This window comes from Equus quagga, chromosome 1 (assembly GCF_021613505.1).
Source record: "Equus quagga isolate Etosha38 chromosome 1, UCLA_HA_Equagga_1.0, whole genome shotgun sequence".
Lineage (NCBI taxonomy): Eukaryota > Metazoa > Chordata > Mammalia > Perissodactyla > Equidae > Equus > Equus quagga.
Window position 1 is genome coordinate 51,250,783 of NC_060267.1, and position 21,572 is coordinate 51,272,354.

Genomic DNA, 21,572 nt, shown 5'->3' on the forward strand with positions numbered 1-21,572 from the left:
GCATGGCAGTTGGACCGAGCCTGCCTACTAGCGCTCCGCCCAGTGCCCTACTCTCGACTGGCACCAATGGAAAGCGCTTCTAGTGCAGTCGATGGCCAGAAGAACCAATCCTGCTCTTCCAGGCAGACGCACGTAGAAGCGGCGAGGGGGGCCCCGGAATTTTGGCTGCTCGGACTCTGGGATCCTACACTCCCTTCGCGTGCCTCCTGTTGAAGAGCAGAAACTGACGGTTGTTTAAACCAATCAACCCCAGAAACTTTCCTGGGCACTTGTCCAATCGGAAAATAGAAGGGCAGTTGTCTTCTTGGTATTTGAAAAGGGGCTGTCCAATGAGGCGGAGTTTGAGAGGGTAGTGGCGATGATTGATTACTCCTTTAACCAATAAGGACTACGATCTCTCTCGCCTCAGAAAAATCTTAACTCCGTCTTCAGCAGGATCTGTAATAATTCATGAGTCTACTTTTTCAACAAAATCATTTGGTTTAGACACTGAAGGTCTCAGAAGCGAAGATTGGCACTCCTCAAAATCCCACGACGGACAACTCAAAGCCTCTTACAGAACAAAAGTCCTCTCATGGAGGGGGCGTCACCCCTGGGCAAGCCAAGCCGCTGCCCATTGGCCCCATGGTCCCCGTGACAGACGTCCTCTCAGCCCAATGACTTTCTCCACTAGAGGCGGGTCTCACATAGCGGGCCTATGGGAGCCTGCGTCGGCTCAACCAATAGGGTCAAGGCAGGGGCGTGGCGGGAGGTTTGAAACTCAGCTTCCGCGGGTTAAGGCTTGAGTGGCTGTGCGCGTAAAAGTGGATCTGGGGCCTGGTAAGTGATTTGAATAAATTAGTAAATGAGAGGACCCACCAGGCCCAGAATGAGCCGCCTTCTCAGCTGCACCAGTCATCATCCCCGCAGAGGCCTCAGGCCCAGCGGCCAGGAGGTTCCTCAGCTGGGAACTGGGAAGATCGGGGGGTCTGGAATTAGAAGTCGGACATGGTCGCGGTAAGGGCTGAGACCTGAGTCACTTCTCACAGGCATCCCCTCCTCGCCCTGGGCCGGGCTCTGCCCACCCTATTCCTCCTGGTTGAGATGGGCTCAGCCAAGAGCGTCCCAGTTACTCCAGCGCGGCCTCCACTGCACAACAAGCATCTGGCCCGAGTGGCGGACCCCCGTTCACCTACTGCCGGCATCCTTCGCACTCCCATCCAGGTATTCTGGGCCGGGGTGGGAGAGGCAGAGAAACTGTGTGAATTCTTGGGCATTTCTGATTCTGAGAGAGCCCTTGCCCCCCACCTCCCTCTACTTTGAGGCCTTATTTTCCATATTGTCAGTCCGGGTGGAGTAGGCTGAATGTCTGAGGGCCTTGGCAATCCCTGCCTAGAATATCGGCCTGAGGCTAGAGACCTGGGAGGGAAGAAGAGTCAGGGCCCAGACTTGTTCTAGCCTTTGGTTTTGATAGGTGGAGAGCTCTCCACAGCCAAACCTACCAGCAGGGGAGCAGCTGGAGGGTCCTAATGAGGCCCAGGACTCAGATCCCCGTTCTCCTACCCTTGGTATTGCACGGACACCTATGAAGACCAGCAGCGGAGGTAAGTGTTGAGCCCAGGGAATTCTGATAAGGCTGTCACCTAGCATCCTTGGGTGGGGTCAGTGAAGCCATACTCTCAGGTCTCCTTCTTTTTTTTTAAGAAAAAGATTTTATTTTTCCTTTTTCTCCCAAAGCCCACCAGTACATAGTTGTGTGTTTTTACTTGCGGTATGTGGGATGCCACCTCAGCATGGCTTGATGAGCAGTGCCATGTCCGCGCCCAGGGTTCGAACCGGCGAAACCCCGGGCCGCCGGAGCAGAGCACACGAATGCAACCACTCGGCCACAGGGCCGGTCCCTCAGGGCTCCTTCTTAAAGGGGCCTCCATCCTCCTGCTTTGAACTCATCTCACTCTTTTCTCAACATTTTGCTCCCTCTCGCCTTGATTTCTCTCTTTCCAATCCCTCACTCACCAAGTCAAGAATCCTAAGGCTCCTGTATACTTTCCTCCTTCCTGAATGATTTGTATCAGAGGGTCACTATCCCACTTCTCCCCTCTAGAGCCCCCAAGCCCACTGGTGAAACAGCTGAGTGAAGTATTTGAGACCGAAGCCCCCAGATTGAATCTTCTCCCAGATCCTGGTCTGCCCCCAGAGGCACCTTCATCTTCTGAATTAGACTTGCCTCTGGGCACCCAGTTTTCCCTTGAGGACCAGATGCCACCTTGGAGCCAAACTGAGCTCCCCTCCAAGCAGGCATTTTCCAAGGAGGAAACAGGACAGCCCTCAGAAACCTCTGTGGCCAGCCAGGGCTCAGACAAGCCCTTGAGAGACCCTGAGACTCCCCGATCTTCAGGTACAGAATCTAAGGGCAACATATAGGGAAGAGAAGTTGGGATAATGGCCATGGATGAATGTAGGAAGAATAAACTGTAAGCCCCTAATTTTGGCTCCTTGCTTTAACTCCTTACCCACCCTAGGTTCCAAGTGCAACAGACAGAAACCAAAGGGGAAAGTACTAGGAAGATCTCCCCTCACCATCCTGCAGGATGACAACTCCCCTGGGACTCTGACACCACGACAGGTAAAGGGAGACAGGGTGAAGGTTATTACTAGGAAATCCAGCGTAGAGCATGGGAGGCCTTTTTACCCAATCTTCCCTCTCCTGAACAACCTCTCTCCCTCCCCCAACTCGAACACTGCCTTTTTCAGGGTAAGTGGCCTTCTCTGAGTGAAAATGTTAGGGAACTAAAGGAAGGGGCCATTCTGGGAACTGGACGACTTCTGAAAACTGGAGGACGAGCATGGGAGCAAGGCCAGGACCACGACAAGGAAAATCAGCACTTTCCCTTGGTAGAGAACTAGGCCATGTGTGGGTCCAGCACTGGGTTCCCTAGGGGCCTAGTGACATTCCCTACACTCACCCCTTCTCTCCCTGGGAGACTGGACAGGCTTGTTTTCTTTAACTCCACCTAAACTACCAACTCTGGGACTGAGAGCTTCCTTGGGCTTTGTTAGTGTCTTATGTGTTTCTTGCATATTAAAGAAAGTGGTTTTAAATGATGTTGTTAAGTGTTATACCTAACCCTTGCACCGAGTCTTCTGCAGGTAGAAAGGCAGCCTGGGGAGCTTCTGTTCCCCGGGCTGAGTGTTCCCTCACTGATTCCTCCGAGCGTCTTTTATGTACCTCCCTTTAGTCCTAGTGTTCCCCGGGGCTCTGTCCTTGGCCTTTTCCTCTTGCTCTCTCTAGGTGTTCACTTCTAGGGCTTTAGCTGTCACTTACCTATATTCTGGTAACTTCCAGGTTTCTCTCTCTAACCCTGACTTTTATCCAGCTGCCCCATAGGCACTTTAAAGTCAGTTTGTCTCAAGTTGAATTTGTGATCATCCCCCAAAAGGTATTCCTCATCCCCTATTCTCCGTTATCCACCCAGATGCCCAAACTGGAACCTTGGCCATCATCTTGAATCCTGCCCTCTGAATATCCCATGTCCTAGGTCTTGGTCACTAAATCCTGGTGATTCTATATCCTCAGTCTCTTCCCCATCCCTTCTCTTGCCCCTCTGTCCTTTCACTCTTGCATTTCTTGCCACCTGCCTCCTACCTCATTTCCCTCCATTCCCTCTAGTATTTCCCCATTTCATCAACCTGCGCTGCTGCTAGGGTGATCTTTCTGAGAAGCACCACTGATCACGTCACTACTCTGCTCAGACTCTTCAATGATTCCCCATTGCCCTTAGCATAGAGTCTAGGCCCTTTAGCTGGGCATTCCAGGCCTTTTATAATCTGATTCCTTCTCAACATAACCCTCCTGTGCAAACACATGCATACATACCATAGGCAGGCTGTAGTGAACTGTTGTGCACATGCTCCCTCAGCGACCTGGTGAATACCTTCTCCTCCTGACCCATCTCAGGCCCTCCCCATGCGGCTTGGGCTTCTGCCTCCACCCTACTTTCTTCCCACCAGCTGGTACCCAGCCTTTATCATTGCACCTCTAATACTTTATTACTTAAGTGGGACCTGCATCTTTTTGGAACAGAAGTGGAGTGGAAGCCAAACATCATCACAGAAATACTGGGGTGCTAACTTTATTGCAATTGCTTTAGGAGAGAAAAAAAGAAGGTAGAGGAAGGAGAAAGCATGAAAGAGAAGGGGACCCTAATGGTGCCAGAGCCATGGTCATGGGGCTGAGCACCCTGTGCCACTCAGGTCTGGACAAAGGTAGTGGCTCTAGGGGAGGAATCCCAGGGCCTGGGGCTCAGACTGGAAGGCTGCTAGGCCGCCAAGGGCTGGGGAGGGTCAGTTATCCTTGCTCATTAAGGGAAAAGCTGTCAGGACCATGGAGAGGGGAGGCCATGGGAGGAGATGGGGCAGTTCCTTGCCCCTGTGTCCCTGATTCTGCCTCCCAAAGGCACACTCCCCATGTTCCCCACTGCCCTTAAGGGAGAAAGCTTGGTGGGAATGGCTGCTGGGGTAGAGAAAAGAAAACCTTACAGAAATTGGGCAGGGGAGGGGGCAGCTGAGTGTCTTCGTGGCCTTTTACCTCCCTGGCCTCCTCAGTTCCAGATTTTGAGGAAGCTGTCCCAGGAACCAGTGGCCACAGCCATCCCATCAGCTGTGACCCCCAGGCAGCTGACCCTGTTGTCATGGCCAGAGAGGGTACCTGAGGGAAAAGGAGAGGAGTCAGCCTGTTTCCCATGCTGATTTGGCAGGGAGTGTGTGTGCACGTGCAGGAATCCTAAATTAGGGGGGCTGGCAGGGACTCTGCAGCCCCTGGTGGAGACTGGAAGACTGAAAGAGGATTAGCTCTAAGGGGCAGGGTTCTCTTGAGGCCAAGCTCTCTGTCAAGAACCTGGGGTAAGTGCCAGTGTGCTAATGAGAAAACAAGGGCACCTTGATGGGCACCAGACAGCAGGGAAGGCAACCCTGTAGTCGTATTTCCAAGTGAAGAGACTGAGGCCCAGAGAGAAGTGATTTGTCCAAGAGCACTCAGAAACTAAGCAGCAGAATTAGAATTGGGGTCCTGACTCTGGCCGGTATTTTCATTCAGCACCTGGCCTCTCCCAGGAGAAGAAACCACACTACGTGATTCTGCTTCAGACTGGCTGCTCCTAGAGAAGTCCCTAGGTTGGATCAGGGCCCTCAGGTCCCTCTGGATCTCCTGGATTTTGCTCTTTGCATAGTTCCCTGAGATAGCCCTTTCCTTTAGTGAGTGCTCCTAAAAGCCAGAACTGACTGGACATTCAGTGTCGATGGGTCTGGGGATGACCATAAGGAGCTCCTCTGGCAGGGAGCAGCTATGGCCTTGGGCAGTGGAGAAGGGCCGCGTAGAGCAACTTTTCTTTGAGAGAAGACAGTCCTAGATTGAGAACCAAGGAGGACTAGATCCTGGGGGTAGAGCTCAGAGTTACCCAGCAATTAGGGAACAGCAGTAAGAAGGTCCTAACAAGGGGAGCTGGCGGGGGGGGTCCTTCCAGCTGAGGTGGCACAGGGGGCTGGCCCTTACCCACGCGCTCGCACTTGATGGAGTCCCAGACATTGCAGTTGAAGTCATCATAACCTGCAAAAAGCAGGCGGCCGCTGAGGGAGAAGGCCACAGACGTGATGCCGCAGATGATGCTCTCATGGGAGTATGCGGTCAGCTCCTGGTCGGCCCGCAGGTCAAACAGGCGGCAGGAGGCATCGTCCGAGCCCGTGCAGATGGCCTCTCCATTGGGGAAGAACTGAAGGTACAGTGGCAAGGTGGTCAGGACTCAGACCTGGGCAGCCTGCTGCCTCTCCTGCCCTGTCCCTGACTCCTGCCTGGTGGCTCCAGGGCCAGCTGCTTCCCTCAGCCCCCCTGCCTGTCCTTTCCCCAGCCTGTGGTGGGAAACAGCTCGCTCTCCACCACTGACATTTATCGCGAGCCAGCAGCATGCCAGGGCTCGGACACACTTCACTTGCTCTCGCTACAGGGCTGCAGGCAGGCGTTATTTCCACCACGGTGCAGGCGAGAGCACAAGGCTGAGGGAGGGTGGGCAGCTTGCCCAGGGTCACATGGCTGGAAGGGCGGAGGTTGTCCTCGACTCCTGTGGCTACAGTCGGCCCGATCAGAGTATGAGAACAGGGCTAGATACAAATGCATCACCTGAACCTCATCACGAGCAAATGTCAGATCCACTCACGTGGAGGGAAAGCCTGCAGAAAACTAGTTTGTACTCTTCAAAATTGCCAGGGTCGTGGAAGACAAAAAAAGGTGGAAGAATGGGTACAGTTTAAAGGAAACTGGAAAATATACAGCCAGGCAAGGCAATGCGTGTTCCTGGACCAAAAAACACATTGCAAGGAAGGACATTCTTGAGATGATTGGTGAAATTTGAGTACAGACTGTAGGCTACAGTATTGTGTCAATGTTAGATTTCCTGATTTTAAGAATGATACTGTGGGGCTGACCCAGTGGCACAGCAGTTAAGTTCGCACGTTCCACTTCGGGGGCCAGAGGTTCGCCTGTTCGGATCCCAGGTGCAGACCTAGGCACTGCTTGTCAAGCCATGCTGTGGCAGGTGTCCCACATATAAAATAGAGGAAGATGGGCACGGATGTTAGCTCAGGGCCAGTCTTCCTCAGCCAAAAAAAGAGGAGGATTGGCAGCAGATGTTAGCTCAGGGCTAATCTTCCTCTAAAAACTAAAAATAAGAATGATACTGTGGCTATGTAAGAGAATGGCCTTGTTTTTGGGAAATATACACTGATGTATTTTAAGGGGGGAAAAGCATGATGTTTGCAACTTATTCTCAAAAGACCCAGGAAGAAAATAATAACAGAATGTATCTGTATCTACAGCTAGGTGTATGTATCTGTCTGTCTGTCTACCTATCTATCTGCCCATCTCTCTACAGAGAGAATGATAAAGCAAATGTGGTAAAATGTTAACAGTGAATATGGGTGAAGCCTAGGTGGGAGATCTTTTTATTATTCTTGCTACTTTTCTGTAAAGTGAGATTATTTTGAAGTGGAAGGTTAAAAAGAAAGGGGTAGGGAGCTGTGGGAGGGATGGAGGATGTGGTGGGGGTGAGGTGGTCCCTGGAGCTGGAGCACAGTGGGGGCTCACGCAGATAGCATTGATGTCCGATTCATGGCCAGTGAAAGTCTGCCGGCAGGTCCCCTCCCGCACGTCCCAGAGCTTGGCGCTGGCGTCACAGGCCCCCGAAATGAAGAGTTTGAAGTCAGGAGATACAGCGAGACTCATGCAGTCCCCCGTGTGTCCCACAAACACTGTCTTCTGCTGCCCAGTCTCAATGTCCCACAGAGCACTGCAGAGAGGAGGGGAGGCTGTCACAGAAAAGCCAGGACAGAACTGCCTCCCGAGCCCCAGCTCCCACAGCCTGCAGTCCTCACCACGTGGTGTCCCCTGAGCTGGTCACAATGTTGTTGTCGTCCAGGAAGCGGCAGCAGGAGAGATAACCTGGGGGTGGTTAGGACACTGCCCTGGCTACAGAGCCACAACCCGCCAGGGCTGGGGCTTCCCTGGACCCCCGAGACAGACAGACAGGGTCTCACTCACCTGTGTGAGCAGAGAGCTCCCGGCTGACCTTGACATTGCCCTCGCGGGATTTGAGGCTATAGATGGAGCACATGTTGTCCAGCCCCCCACATGCCACAAAATTCCCTGACGGGGCATAGGCACAGGTCATGACCCAGGAGGAACGCAGCGGGATGGCATGAACCTGCAGGAGGGCGGGTGTGGCCAGAGGCAGGACCTGAGCTGGGCTCCCAGGTGCGGAGGGCAGAGGAGGGTAGGCATGATGCCCGAAGGAAGGATGGGGTGATGGGGGGCAGGGAGGCAGGGCTGGTACCTTATTGGTGGTATAGGTGTCCCACACGATCAGCTTCCCATCTTGCGAGGCACTTACCAGCAGCCTGGGGAGAGAGCACCCCGTGTCACCCAAGCCTCTTCTTCCTGCCTCCCCCTCCCCTCTGGGCACCTCTCAAGGCTCACTTGGAGTCAGTGGCCCAGTGCATGGCATAGATCTTGGCCAGGTGTCCTCGTAACGTCCGCCGTGTCCGCATCTGGACTCGTCCCACGACCTCTAGGCCAGACACCAGCTGCAGAAAAGGAAACATTAGAAATTGGGGTGAGCAGAGTACATGCCCAGATGCCAGTGCCACAGCCACTGATCTGTACAAGTTCTGCTCCGTGCAAGGTCCTAGGCCAGGCCCCCAGCCTTAGAGAAATAAGTCCCTGCCCTGGAGTGGCTTAGACCGATGTGGGAGACAGACACACGCATAGCCAGGGGCATGCTGCTAAGTGTCTAACAACCACCTCTCCAGTGTGTATGGTGAGGGGAGGGTGGGGGGGTGGGAGAGTGATTTCCATCATGTAAATACTCCACCTTGGCCAATTTCAAGCTGCCAGCGTGAGGTCACTGAACATGGACTTGGGGAGAGATGCCTACGTGCGGCTGTCCCAAGCCACTAGGAGCCTACTCTCACACACCACTGCAACACGGCCGGCTGTTTAACTGGGTGCCCAGGGCATCGCTGTGACCCTGAACTGCACCTCCTAAAATGTGCGGTCCAATGCCCCTTAAACTCTCTCCAGCTTCTAGACTTAGGCTGGGGCTCCAGAGTCAATAGACTTGACTTGCCATTTACTTGCTTTGTTATCTTGGGCAAGTTACTTGACCTCTCTGAGCCTGTTTCTTCATCTGTAAAGTGAAGGTTATAGCACCTACCTTCTGGGATAATCATGAAAATTAAGTGAAATTATGTATTTAAGCAACTTAGCCCAGTGTGCGGCTCATGGGAAGTGTTCAGTAAACGTTTACTCTTATTATTAACATATTTAATCCAATCCAAGATGCCACCAACTCTAAGCAGCAGTGTTCTTTTATGGATCACTAAGAAAGAAAGAGGGCTGCCAGTTATCATTGTAAGGCACCATCTATTATTGGCTGCAACAGAGATGTCAAAATGTGAAAAATGTTCACCTTAGAACCGATGAAGTGCAGTATTAGACAACTAGGAACTAGAGTCTGTGAGGGCTTTATGACTTACAAAGCTCCCTCTCTCTTCATCCTCACCACCCTGGGGCGAGGGCAGGGGTGGGAGGGGCGGTGGTGGTGGCTCATAATCATTCTTGTTTTATGGACGAGGAGAGGGACAGCGTCTGCATCCTCACCCTCCAATACGGGGCCTGGCCCAGAGCAGAGCTCACTAAATGTTTGTTGAATGAATTAATTAATGCTGTTCCTCGTTCCAAGGACATGCTGTACTAAAGCTTGAGCACCAGGCTGTTGCTGTCAGGGAGCTCCATCCCCTCCCTCCCCTCAGCCCCTGCCTCAGGGGGACAGGAGTTCTCACCTCTGCCAGAGTAATGTCAGCACAGGCTTTCCTGGCGTCCTGGGGGGAAAGCAGACAGCAGGGGAGGGTAAGGACTGGGTGGGGGTGCACGGGCCTCTGAGGTAGGTGGGCCAGGGGCTCTAGGGTTTGGGGGATATCTGCAATATGAGATCCAAGTTTAGAAAGGCTCTGGTCACTTCCGGTCAGGGGTCTCTAAGGCGTCACCCAGAAGCAAGTCCAGCCCCTTTCCCCTCAGGCCACACTCCCTCATGCTCCCAGTTCCATGTTTTCTGGGGTCCCCCAGTGGGAGGGTTCTGTGGTTACTGCAATCTGCTTCTTGAGCTGCTCCGCTTCCTGCCGCAGCTGCTCCATCTCCCCCATGGTTGACGGGTTGAGGGGTGACTCCGGCTCCTGCCAGGAACAGGGAGTAGGTGTAGGGGGAGCCCCCCTGGCCACGTTTCTGTCCCTCACACCCCACACCAGACTCCTCATGAGGGTTGGAGCCCACTACAAGAAATGGGGACATGACTGGGTGGCCTGCAGCACCTCCACCACTAGCCTCTGCAAGTTTGGGGTCCTGTGCAGCCAGCCCCAGCCCTGCCCCAGCCCTCCCTGCAGCCCCCAGCCCCAGAGAGTAGAGCCAGGCCAGCTCCCTCTTACTTGGGCTCTGCCTGGACCTCTCCCAGGTCTCCAGCTCCAGTTCCCAGGTGCCTCCTCACTCCCTCAGCGGCGATGCCCGCCCGTCACCTGCCCCAGCTCTGCTGCTGGAGGAGCTGGCCTGGCCTGGCCCCGACTCTGGGGGGCGGGGGAGCGGGGGGGATGACAGGGAAGGGTAGGGCCAACTACGTCAGGCAAATGAAATCAGCTGTCGGGGTCGGGGTTGGGGGGGAGGACAGGGAGGGAGGTGTGTGGCTTCCAGAGACTTGGGTCCAGCCTGGGGGAGGGCGGGGAGCAGGCGTATGGGGCTATAGAGAGGAGCAGTCCCCCACAACAAGCCCCGGAGGGAGGAGGGGTTGAAGGGGTGCTTCCCTGGCCAGCCTCTCTGTGGGCAGAGAGAAGAGCATCAGGCCCCGTAGGATTAGAGCAAAGCTGTGAGGATTAAGGGCTGGGGTTGGGAGGGGTGCAGAGGAGCAGTAGAACCACAGCCCCAGTGGCCCCCCCAGGCCCTGGCCCCACCAATGGTGATGATCTGGCAGTCAGAGCCTACCTAACAACCAGTCCAGGAGCCAGAATGTGAGGGTGAGAGATGGCCCATTGTCAATAACCAAAACTTTGTTCCTTAGCTCGGGGTGGTGGGGGAGGAGGGCTACGGTGAATATGGGGAGGGCGCAGGTAGGAGCTGAGATTAGAGGGACTGATCTGGATAATCCTTCCCGACAAACCCCAACCAGCTGCCCCTAGGTCTGATCCTGGGCGGGTGGGAGGAGGTACAGGGGATCCAGAGAGAAGGATGGACAGGCCTGCCCTTGCTTTGGGTAGAGAAAGGATGGCAAGTGGAGGGCAACCCCATCCCCTGCTCCCACCTGGGGTTTGTCCCACTCCTTGCCCCTACGACTCACAGGGTCCTGCTGGGGCTGTGAAGGCAGGACCCCAAGGGATCAGGCTGCCCTAAGTCCGGGCCAAGCTCAGAGGGAAGACAGGGCTTAGAGTTGGAGGCCCAAGGAGCAGCTGTCAGGGGTTAGGGTCCATTTGCATGAGGGGAGCAGGTGGCCGAGATTTCCCTGACAAATCACAGGCTTGAGTGGCCCCCCTTTGGGAGGCCCAAAGACACCTGTCTCCTCCCAGGCCAGCCATAGCCACTCCCCCTTCCAGCCACCACAGAAACTGTGATACACTTGACTTGGGCCCTGGCTGAGGGATCTTCACGTTCTTTATTGACAGCCTGGGAGAGGGCAGTGGGGTATTCCTCCCCTCTCATCCTCCTCATTGAAAGCAGTCAGGCCCTGCCCCCTGCCAGTTGTCCCGAGGGAGGCATCGTGTCCTCTGTCTGTCATAGGGCTGGAGGTCCATCAGCTGGGACCAGGTGTGGCTTCCTAGGCCTGGTGACCTCTAGGCTAGCCCGTGCAGTGTCCTCTGAGTCCAGGGCTGGACGGCCCTTGTGACTCCCAAGATGGTGGGGGCACAGGGAGAGAGAGCTTGCTGTTCTGCTCCTGTTACATGGGGGCTTCTCATGGGTCCTGGCATCAAGGCAGCCCTTCACAAGTCAAGTGGCCACATCCCCAAGGAGTTGGCTCAGCCCCTCACAGTTCCTCTCGGACCCGAGGCGGCTTCCCAGCCTTGTCCTGGATCCGCTGGAGCCTGCGGCTGGGGGGTTCTGGGGCAGGGTCTCTGCTGGGCATTTCTTCCTCCTCCTCTGGCTCCTGCAGCAGCTCTTTGGCTTCTGTCCACTCCTGGGGAGTGAGAGGAGAGTCTGACCCAGTCCCCTGCATCTACCCTGCCCCAAGGACCCTCCCTGGGTCATCTCAGCCCCTGCCCCTCATCCATCAGCCGGCCCACCCTTCCCACACCAGGAGAGACATCCCTTCCTCCTCCTGCTCCTCCTTACCTGCTCCCTGTGCTCAGGCGCCCACGTGTGCCACAGTGCTAGGGCACAGCGCCGTCCCCGAGTCACGGCCCATACACCATGGGGATTCTCCCCACCGGAACTGAAGGCCACGAGGCGTCCGCAGCGAGGACGCACCTGAGCCTAGTGGGGCAGGGGGCAGGTTCGGCTCCAGGGGTAGGCACTCTCAGAGAACCTGGCCCTGACGCCCTGGAGCAGGACAGGAGAGGGGGCCCAGGAAGGTCAGCTCTCTTGCCCATCACTTCCCACTCCTTAATCCAGGGACTATCTTGGGGCAAATGAGAAATCGGCTTCAACTTGGGGAGCACAAATGCCAGACTTAGGCTAGAGGAGTTGGAGCCAAAGGGAGAAGGGGCCTCCATCGAGGGCCACCTGTCGGTTCCCTCCCTCGGGTGCCCTGACTTTTCCTGCCCAACCCTTTGAACCAGGTGTGAAGCAATCTGAGCATATGAGTGCAGTACCAGACTCTGAGTACTGGGGATGAGCATCTTGGGGACATTTTTCCACCCCAGCGAGGGCTTGGATTATAGGTCGCTGGTGGAGGTAAGTGGAGAAGGAGATAATTGAGTAAGAAGATCAATAGACGATGCAAAATCACTGCCGCTCTCCTACCCAATTCTAGCCCCTAGTTTCTACTGGAACAGGGACGTGGGGTCCTGTGCTTCACCCACCTTCCTTTAGGACATGAGGCAACACTGAAGGCAGGGTCTGGAGGGGCCAGTCCGAGATCTCCTGAGGAGGCGTCATCAGCCTCCACTAGGAGAGTCCCTGAACCCAGACAGGTGATGGAGAGGGCTGGGGATGCCAGGAAAGGAAAGGGTTAAGGCGGCCCCAGCCATTTCCCTGCATTTGCCTCTGGGAACCTTCTGTTTTGACTCCTGAGCCCACAGCTGAGCTCCCTGTCACACCCCACAGCCCCCACCCCACTTACCTTGACGGTGAGGGCGTTGGGCTCTGTGAAGAACAGGTCCCCACCCTGGAAGTCATCGTTGAGGTAGAGGAGTCCACTGGGGAGGGAGGAAGACAGGACGCAGTGAGATCCCAACCCAGGCGCACCTGCCTGACCCCTGGGGGGGCCGCCCACCTGAAGTCTCGATAGGTGTAGGCTGGGGGCTCCCGCCAGCACTCTCCGGTGTCCGGGTCCAGGACGCAGTTGTCAGCATGCACCGGGTGACTCAGGTCCATGCGCTGCGCTTGCTCTCCTAGGAAGCAAAGGGGCCTGGTGAATGCCTCTGTGCTCCCCCACCATCCACACCTACCCTGCGGCTCCAGGGCTCACAGCTGGGCAGAGAGGCCAGGCCCCCACCTGGGCAGAGGAGTCGGGGTCTTTCTGAAGACTGAAACCCACACATTTGGGGGTGCTGAGGGTGTGCAGTGCCCAGCAGAGGCCCAGGGTTGGGAAGGAGCAGCTGGGGTCCCTGGCAGTTACCTTCTATGGCACTCCGGCACACCAGGTGGGTGAAGGAAAGATGCAGGGGCCGATCCGGAGAGAAGTAGGCCTGTGTCAGGGTCCGCACACGCTCACTCACTTCCAGAAGCAGCTTAGCACCCTGCCTGCCCACAGCTCCAGCCCGGGCCAGCTGCAGGCAGCGAAAGGAAGGGCGGGAAAGGAGGGAGGCAATGGAAAGGTGGGCCCAGCCCCAGCCTACTTCCACAGCTCTCCACCCATGCATTTGGAGTCTCAGCAGGCAGCTCCATCCATCAGCCCAAACCGATCCTTCCATTGGCTCCATGACAACAACCCAGGCCCCAAGGTCTCAGAACACCCCCTTCCTCAGCCCTGGGTGGTGGACTCCGGTATGCAGTCCCAGGAGAGCCCCTCCACAGGAGAAGCCCAGGCACTGGTGCCCAGCCTCCTGCATACCCTCTTCTCCAGTTCTGGGCATCAGACCAGGGCGTGGGTGCTTCCTCTCACCTGCGCAGCCTTGAGCACCGTGAGCCCCTCGAAGCGTTCATGGGGGGTATGAGGGGAACGGCGGCCTCGATAGCCAGACCTGGCTCCAGCCTCAGCTGCATCCTAAATAGAGGGGGAGTTAACTATGGAGTCACTTCCCCCGGCCCCAGGCTATCACCCACCTACCTCACTGCCCACGGGGCTGCAAGACCTTCCCTCCAACCCTCCCACTCCCTGGAAGAGGCCAGAAGCTCCCAGAGTCCTCTGGTGGCTCCTCTTCCTGAGCTGCTGTCCTTTCCCAGAGAAGGACTGTCTTCATGTCTTTATTGTCACTCTCTGGCAAAGACCTGGAATCCCACTCACTGGGGGAACTGTGCACAGAACTCTAGAGAGCTTCTTACAGTGGGGAAGGGGCCTCTGAGAGGGTAAGGACACCTGAGGAGGGGGTGCCAGAGGGGCTTGATCATTCATCCCTGAGGAGCAAGAAGAGAGGAGTCTCTGGAAAGAGGACCCTGCGGGAAGTTCGACAGTCAGCCCAGGTTCCGGCTGACTCGAGGCGGGGGGACAGCATCCGCCGAGGCATCTCTCTCTCCTCTCCCCACTCTCCCTGCAGTTGGAGAACCTGAGAACCCCTGATGCTGAGTCCCAAGTACCCAGCTGCCTCCATGACTCTCATCACCTGGGACCTCCCGGTATTTGGACGTCCCCTTCCTGACACCTATCCTTCTGCCTGCTTTTTGAAACTCAATTCAAGTACCACTACCTGGTTACCCCATATATAAACCTCATCTCTGAGAGACTACCTAGTCATCCAAGCCGTCTAACCTATTCTTGTATCCATTCACTCAACAAATGTATACTGAGCACCCACTAAGTGCCAGGCACTGTTCTAGGCATTGGGGACACAACTGTGAATATGACATGAAGAGGTCCCTCCTCTCATGGGGTTTCTATTTTGAGATAATAAAGAAATAAATAAATAAGCTAACCAACCAGATCAATTCAGATGGTGATAGTGTTATGAAGAAAATTAAAACAAGGTTACAACCTTGAGAGTGCCCAGGCAGGGGTCAGGGGTCAGCTAATTGACAAGGTGACATCTAAATCGAAACCCAATGATATGAAGGAGCCCTTGAATATCTGAAAGGAAAATGTACCGGGCAGCAGAAACAGCAAGTGCAAAGGTCCTGAGACCAGAATGAGTTTAGCGTGGTCAAGGAACAGAGAGAAGGGCCACTACTTAGGAGTTATCCTTGACTCCTTTCTTTCATCGTCTTCCACATAGATTTACTCCTCAATTTCTCTATCTTCAGTTTTCTAAATATTTATCTTCTGTCCGCTCTCTGCAGTCCCTTGAAATGAGGACCTAACCTAACGCACTCTTGTATCACCCCAGGAAGTCCCCCCTTCACTTTCCTCTCTGGTCGCATTCTGCACATTGCCACTAGAGGCATCTACCGGTTCTACAGGAGGAGACCCCAGACCCTGCACCTGGAGGTTCTGTGGGAAAAGGGACATCATCCCTCGTTCAATAAGCTGTCCACCATCTACAAATAAAGTCCTCCTTGGTAGAGTACAGAAGGCCCTTCACCATCTCTCCTGTGCCACCGCCTCTGGGTAACATACAACCTGATGATGCTCGCGACACTGATACTGAGCACTTTCTATGTTCTTCTAAAGGTTTACCATGTACTAACTCATTTAATCCTCATAACCACCCTACAACAATACTGTATTCAGCCCCATTTTATAGACGAGGAAACTAGGCTTAGAGGCATTAAAATACAGTACCCGGGGTCACACAGCTAATCATCGCTGGGCTGGCCCATGCTCTTAACTCCTGTGCCCTCCCACAGTTCCCACAATACCCCTTGTTCGCCCTCAAGCCTGACTCTCCTCCGTTTCTCTGCCTGGTTAATTCATCCTTAAGACAGCTCTCAGGCTGCCCCTCCGGGAAGCCTTCTATGACTTTGTGTTTCAGTGCTTCTACTGGGATGCGTCCATCCTTCTTTAATCAAACTTACCGCCTGCTCTAATTATGTGTCCCCGTGTCTGATTCCTTCTCTATACAAGGAGCTCCCGAATGCGGGTCTGTGTTCATCTCCCTCTCCCTGGAACCCAGCAGTTTCGAGTACACAGCAGGTACTCAGTGAGTGTGTGGTGAAGGAACACTAGCCTAGAATGAGGATTGAAGCTTCATAAAATGGCAGACTCGACCTGGTGAATATGGGTCATTCAACCCAAGCTAGGAGGGGATGCAGTGGAGGAGAAAAGAAGCCTGTGTACCACCCACTGAGCCATCGGCCAAGCCAATTACAAAACTCTTGGCTAACCGAGGAATCCTCACCTGCATACTCACCCTTTCTTATGCCTCTCTGGTTTTTGTTTTGTTCTTCCCGTCAATTTCTACCAAAATTCCTTTGTAAAGAATGTCTACCCCATGTCAGCTAAGTGGAGAGGAAAAGGAATTTGTCCGCAGCAGTGAGGCGGCAGCAGCACACACAGTCCCAGCTGGAGACTCAGAGCAGACAGACAGGGGGCAGGCACAGTGCCTGAGGGTCCCTGCCTACTTGATGCGTCCACCACTCGCCGGTCCTCTCACCTTGGCAAGCTGCAACAGCAGCCCGCACTCAGCCGGGGTGAGCAGCCCATCCAACACCGCTCGATCTGACCCGTTCAGCTGTCTGGCATCCTGGGTCAGGGTTACTCCCTCCAGGAGGAGGACATCTGCAGGGGAAGGGACCAGGCAGAGGGCGGTGAGGGTCCCCTAAGGGCCCAGCAGTAGCTGGCAGCCCCCAGACCCTCCAGGCTCCTGACTCCTGCTCTCCCAGGAACTTACCCTTCCAGTGAGTCAAGGGCTTCTGCTGTGGAGGCTCCTGGTCCCAAGGCCTCTTCTCTTGATCCTCTCTCAGGGGTGAGAGACACGCTCAGTGGACGCCCAGGCCAGTCCAGACCCAGCCTCCCAGGAGCCCTTCCCTCACCTTCCTGCTCAGGCAGGCTCCTCCCACCACGGGGCATCTCCTACCTGAGCTTTTCTCTGAGAGCCTCAGGGATGAAAGCTGCCGGGGTCCAGGGGTCCTGGGACAGCCGGGGAAAGTGCCATCACCCACCTAGTCCAGCCCTGAACCCCTGATGTCAGACTCAGAACTACCACATTAAGGTCCTCCTGCTTCCAGAGGGGAAGGTGGGGGTGGGAAAAGCCCTGGACTCATGGTCAGGAGCTCTGGGCACTGGGCCAAACTCTGTAATAGTAATAATAATAATAACCATAACAACAACAACAAAACCAAAAACATCTTACGCAGCGCTATTTGCCAGGGGGTATTCTAAGAGCTTTATCCACAGAAGTGGAATTTATCATCTAAAGTTCACAGTGGTCTATGAAACAGATAGTATGAATGTGTCCAGTTTGCACTCAAGGATTCTGAGACACAGAGAGGTAAAGTAACATGCCCAAGATCACACAGCTAGTAAGTGACAGTGCTGGGATTTAAATTAGCTTCAGAGTCCACGGTTCTCAAACAGGGAGATTTTGCCCGCAGGGCACATCAGTCCATGTCTGGATACATTTGTGATGGTTGTGACTCAGGGTGTGCTACTGACATCCCCTGGGTAGAGACCGGGGAAGCTGCCCACCACCCTAAAAAGCCTAGGACAGCTCCCTCTTCTCCCCAGCAGAGAACTCTCAGGTCCCAAATGTCAGCAGTGCCCAGAAGGTCGGAAAGCCTGCTCCATGAATAACCTCTGCCCTTTAGTTCCTCTCATAACTACAACAAAGAGAAAAGGAAAAAAGCAGCGGCAACAGAGCTTTCTGTGCTTTGTAGCAAATGATACAGCTTCAACAGCCCTCTGAGATGGGTGTGATTGTTTCCATTTTACAGGTAAGGAAATTGAGGCTGAGGCACGTGGAGGTCCAGAGCTTGTTTGTGGCAGAAGAGAGACCAACACTTAGGCCTGCAGGACCCCAAAGCATCCTTAACGACAGGCACTGCCTGGTCCCTGCAGAACTGGGACAACAGACTCCTCTCCCAGCCTCATGGGGTGGTAGAAAAAGGGAAACCCTGTTGCAAACTGAAGTGTCACATAAATATAGGGCACTGCTGTTATCTCCCTCCCAGGGGAGCACTGCGGGGTGGTGTGGAGAGAAGTAGAGTCACTCACAGGGTCCTCGAAGCTGGCGCCCAGGTGCTCCATGGCATAGTAGAGCTGTCTCTTCTCCCCCAGGGATCGAAGGATGAAGCGCTGGATGTTCTGAGATGGGGTGGACAGCAGGGAGAAGGGACAAGACAGGAGGAAGTTAAGTGGGGCAGGGAAGTCAAGGCGGGAGGGAGCAGGGCGGCCCTAGGTTCTGGGACAGCCTCACTGTTCCTTAAACCGGCACCGTGCCTCTCCATTCAGCTTCCCTCCCTCAAACAGCTTCCCTCCCTCAAGCAGCTTCAGGGCGACTGGGCTCAAACTGGGGGAGGGGAGAGAGAGAGAGAGAGTGTGTGTGTGTGTGCACAAGGTCGGGGCAGGCAGGGCTGAGGTTCAAGGGAGAGGGATGGGCTGGCACTTGGACTCAGAAGTCGAGTCTCAAGTGGAGACACATCAGATGCTGGACCTGGGGTTGCCTCTGGTGACCAGAATTGGGGGCCAGGGCTGGGTCACTTCTCAGGTATATTTGTTTGACTCAGGGCTACCACAGGGTCAGTGTGGGGGAGGCGGTCACCTCTCTTGGCCGAAGGCCTGGTCTCGGCTCTCCCAGCTGGGCCTGGTACTGGTTCAGAGCCTTCTTGGCAGCCTCATCCTCCGGGTAGAAGAGCAGGACACTCAGGACATTTTCCACAGCCTGGGACAGATTCCCCACTGGAGACAGAGTGATAGGGTGGGGTGGGCACAGAGACCGAGAATGGCAGCAGTCTCTGGGCAGGGGCAGAGGCAGAACCGGAGAAGGTGGTCTCCCAGGGCCGGCCAACTCCAAAGCCCCCATCCCACCGGGCAGACACGCTCCTCCACCACGGCCTCTCTCATAGCTTACGAAACATCCCTGAGCTGTATGGGCAGAGTTCAAAGGGGAAGAAGAGAGGTGAGAATAAAGGAAGGTGAGAAGCAGCGGGGCAGAAGGAGCCCTAGGACCCGTCTCCTGAGCCTTCCACAACGGTGCCAAAGGACAGCAAACTAGAGTCCTCCCGAAGTGATGGTCCCCATGGAGCCCTGACCAACTAGAGATCCAGAGACATATGGGAGGGGTGGAGAGATGGGGCTCAGGATACCACAGGAGACAAACCTTCACCTTCCCTGTCTGCAGCCCCAGTCACCCCCAGGGTTCCCCCTTCCCAATCTGACCTTGAGCATATGCCTCATGCAGCCGCCTCAGCTGGCTGGGAAGGAAGTCGGGCACAGGGAAGCTGCGACCAGGACGTGTGGCTGTGTCCCCCACACAGCGCTGCCGGCACTGCAGGACCTGAATCCAGTGCCCTGTGGAGGACGCATGAGCCATTGAGCTTGTGCATGTTCCCCCTCAGCACCGAGAACCCCGCACTCCCACCTGCCTACCTGCAATGGCCTCATAGAGGCCCCCCTGGCTCCCAGACCCTTCTTCCTCCTCTTCCTGCCTCTGCTGCTCCTCAGGCCCCTCGCAGCCAGCCCGGCAGCTCTCCATCTGGGCCAGGCTCTCCTGCAGGGCCTCCTCTAGCTTGGGCAGTGCCAGTCCTGCCTCCTGGCGCCCCAGAAGCTCCAGGCCAGTGTCATAGGCTGCCTGTTGGGGAAGGAAGTGGTCAGGTACCTGAGATCCTGGGGGAGGGGGTGCCAAACAAGACTGGGAGGTAGAATGAAGGGGAGGGGTGTTGGTCTCATTTGGGGCATGGATGTCACGTCCCACTTCATCTTGGGGAAGACAGGGGTGGGCCTCAGAATCAGAATGTTAGAACATGGGACTTTATAGTGATCCTCAGGAAGGAAACCAAGTCCCAGAGGGGGACTCCCCATTTAGGGTCACTGAAGACAGTACCCAGATCTCCTGAGGCCTAAGCTGCACAGGGCCACAGTCCAGTGAGGCCTGTATATCCAGCCAGTCAAAGTGGGACAGGGGTAGTGCTGAGGGTCTCACCCAGTGCGGGGGCGTCTCCAGGTCCCGGAAGCTCTGGGGCCGAACCCCGGACATGCGTCTGTACTTAGCCATGTCCTCCCGCATCTGCAGGTGTGTGGGGTTTGCTACAAAGAAGGTATGTGCTGCGGCTGCTGCCAGGTCCAACTTCTTCAGCTGAGATGCCAGGGAAGGAGGAGGGAGTCAGTGCCCTGAGGTGTGTGAGACCAGCCTTCCCACTGCAGACACACACCTGGGACTGCCCCTGAGCCTTCTGGAAAACTTGTCAGAACTGCCCATCTTCCAACCTCCAGACCCCCTAGAAACCAGTAAGTTGGGCCTCTAGGGAGTCTGGTAGCTAAGAAAGGGGGCTGTGAACACTTTGGAGTGGCTGCATATGGGCGGAGGGCCCTCAGATTGGAGACAAGATGAAAATGATGGCTAACTGAAGTGGGGAAGTGGGGGGACCTGAGCGCCAGGAAAACCCGCAGGTCTCTAGGACCCTGAGCTGAGGTGTGTGTGACCAGCGCCCCCCCTCCCCAGCCACGTAGGCAAGCAGCTACGGTACTAATAGCTGTGCCGTGTCCCCTGCCCCCGCCCCCAGACACCCGGCCACGCGGGCCCTCAGCCTTGCCTCTCTCCTCTTACCTTCCCAAAGCTCCCTCCTGCCCCAAGTAAAGGCTCGCACTCACCCCTCACTCCCATACCTCCTCTCCGGCGGGTTTTGCCCCCAGCCGCTCCGCTTCATTCCTAAGTAGAGGCGGCGCTCACCCCCACGTCGGTCTCAGACCCGCAAAAATTTCAGGGCTCTTCCCTCCATCATCAATCTACTTCCACCTTGCCCCCAATTCCAACTTTGCTCCCCCCTCCCTTAGGCTGTCCCTCTGCGACCTCAGTGGGTACTTGACGTGTTTTTACGGGACCTACCCGAAGGAGAGGTCCGCTGACCGCCTCCCACAGCCCCACCCCGGGTCCTGGGCGCTAGCATTCCGCCCTCTCCTGGTGAGCTCGAAGTAGGGTGCAACATGGGTCGGGCATGACCCAAGAAACTGCCGGCGCCGCTCCCGCACCTGGTAGTAGGCCCTCTGCAGGTAGTTGTAGGGCTCGCGGCGGCGGAAGGCGTCCCGGATGGCGCTGCCCACGCGGAGCCGCGCCGCGCCCCCGGGGCCCAACCTCTGCGCCCCGCACTGGGTCAGGCACTCGGCGCGGCGGAGCGCGGCCCGGAGGAGCAGCCGCTCCCAGGCCCCCTGCGCCGGTCCGGGCCCAGAGTCAGGCCCCGGGGCGTCAAGGAGCACGACGGGGAGCGCGGCCCCCGGCTCGGCAGCACAGTGCGCCCCGCAGTCCCGGCGCGCGCGGCCCAGCGCCGCCTGGCTCCGCAGTGCCTCCCGCAGCAGAGCCACGGCCGGCGCCCAAGCCCCGGCCGCGTAGGCGCGCAGCCCGTCGGCGTAGAGCAAGTCCGGGGCCTGGGGGGGCGCCCCCGGGGACAGCGAGGTCAGGCCGGGGGGCTCGGGGGATCCAGGGGGTGGCAGCAGCAGCAGTAGCAGCAGCAACCGGAGGAGCCGGAGCATGGTGCGAGAGCCGCCGGCCGGCTGCCGAAGGGAAATGCGGGATCAGAGGGGGAGAGAGAGGAAAGGGAGGAGGGAGAGGGAGGGGAAAGGAAGGAGAGATGGAGAGGAGGGAGGAGAGGAAGAGAGCAGGAATGAGCG

The 21,572-nt window shown here is 56.1% G+C and overlaps 3 protein-coding genes across 4 annotated transcripts; 1 reads left to right on the plus strand and 2 right to left on the minus strand.

The window, feature by feature from the left end:
- The first annotated feature begins 41 nt into the window (after nucleotides 1–41).
- On the plus strand, nucleotides 42–3,068 carry CDCA3 (cell division cycle associated 3). Its single transcript, XM_046663755.1, has 6 exons — nucleotides 42–819; nucleotides 1,029–1,203; nucleotides 1,454–1,583; nucleotides 2,084–2,377; nucleotides 2,502–2,605; nucleotides 2,734–3,068. The coding sequence occupies exons 2-6, from the start codon at nucleotides 1,084–1,086 to the stop codon at nucleotides 2,884–2,886; spliced, it is 801 nt and encodes a 266-aa protein (XP_046519711.1). The 5' UTR covers nucleotides 42–819; nucleotides 1,029–1,083; the 3' UTR covers nucleotides 2,887–3,068.
- A 1,046-nt stretch (nucleotides 3,069–4,114) lies between these two features.
- Nucleotides 4,115–11,022, minus strand: GNB3 (G protein subunit beta 3). Of its 2 annotated transcripts, XM_046663747.1 has the most exons (10): nucleotides 10,006–11,022; nucleotides 9,670–9,756; nucleotides 9,367–9,405; nucleotides 8,003–8,109; nucleotides 7,860–7,923; nucleotides 7,568–7,730; nucleotides 7,402–7,468; nucleotides 7,115–7,316; nucleotides 5,531–5,747; nucleotides 4,115–4,687 (listed from the first exon to the last, which is right to left on the minus strand). In XM_046663747.1, the coding sequence occupies exons 2-10, from the start codon at nucleotides 9,724–9,726 to the stop codon at nucleotides 4,581–4,583; spliced, it is 1,023 nt and encodes a 340-aa protein (XP_046519703.1). In that variant the 5' UTR covers nucleotides 9,727–9,756; nucleotides 10,006–11,022; the 3' UTR covers nucleotides 4,115–4,580. The 2 variants fall into 2 exon arrangements, with proteins under 2 accessions (XP_046519703.1, XP_046519699.1); XM_046663743.1 differs by having other exon boundaries at nucleotides 9,670–11,022.
- Nucleotides 11,023–11,195: 173 nt separating this feature from the next.
- On the minus strand, nucleotides 11,196–21,467 carry P3H3 (prolyl 3-hydroxylase 3). Its single transcript, XM_046663735.1, has 15 exons — nucleotides 20,937–21,467; nucleotides 19,891–20,043; nucleotides 19,338–19,539; nucleotides 19,128–19,259; nucleotides 18,511–18,647; nucleotides 17,964–18,053; nucleotides 16,828–16,880; nucleotides 16,642–16,709; nucleotides 16,405–16,529; nucleotides 13,824–13,925; nucleotides 13,338–13,488; nucleotides 12,993–13,110; nucleotides 12,840–12,915; nucleotides 11,891–12,031; nucleotides 11,196–11,735 (listed from the first exon to the last, which is right to left on the minus strand). The coding sequence occupies exons 1-15, from the start codon at nucleotides 21,432–21,434 to the stop codon at nucleotides 11,586–11,588; spliced, it is 2,196 nt and encodes a 731-aa protein (XP_046519691.1). The 5' UTR covers nucleotides 21,435–21,467; the 3' UTR covers nucleotides 11,196–11,585.
- Between the last annotated feature and the right edge of the window lie 105 nt (nucleotides 21,468–21,572).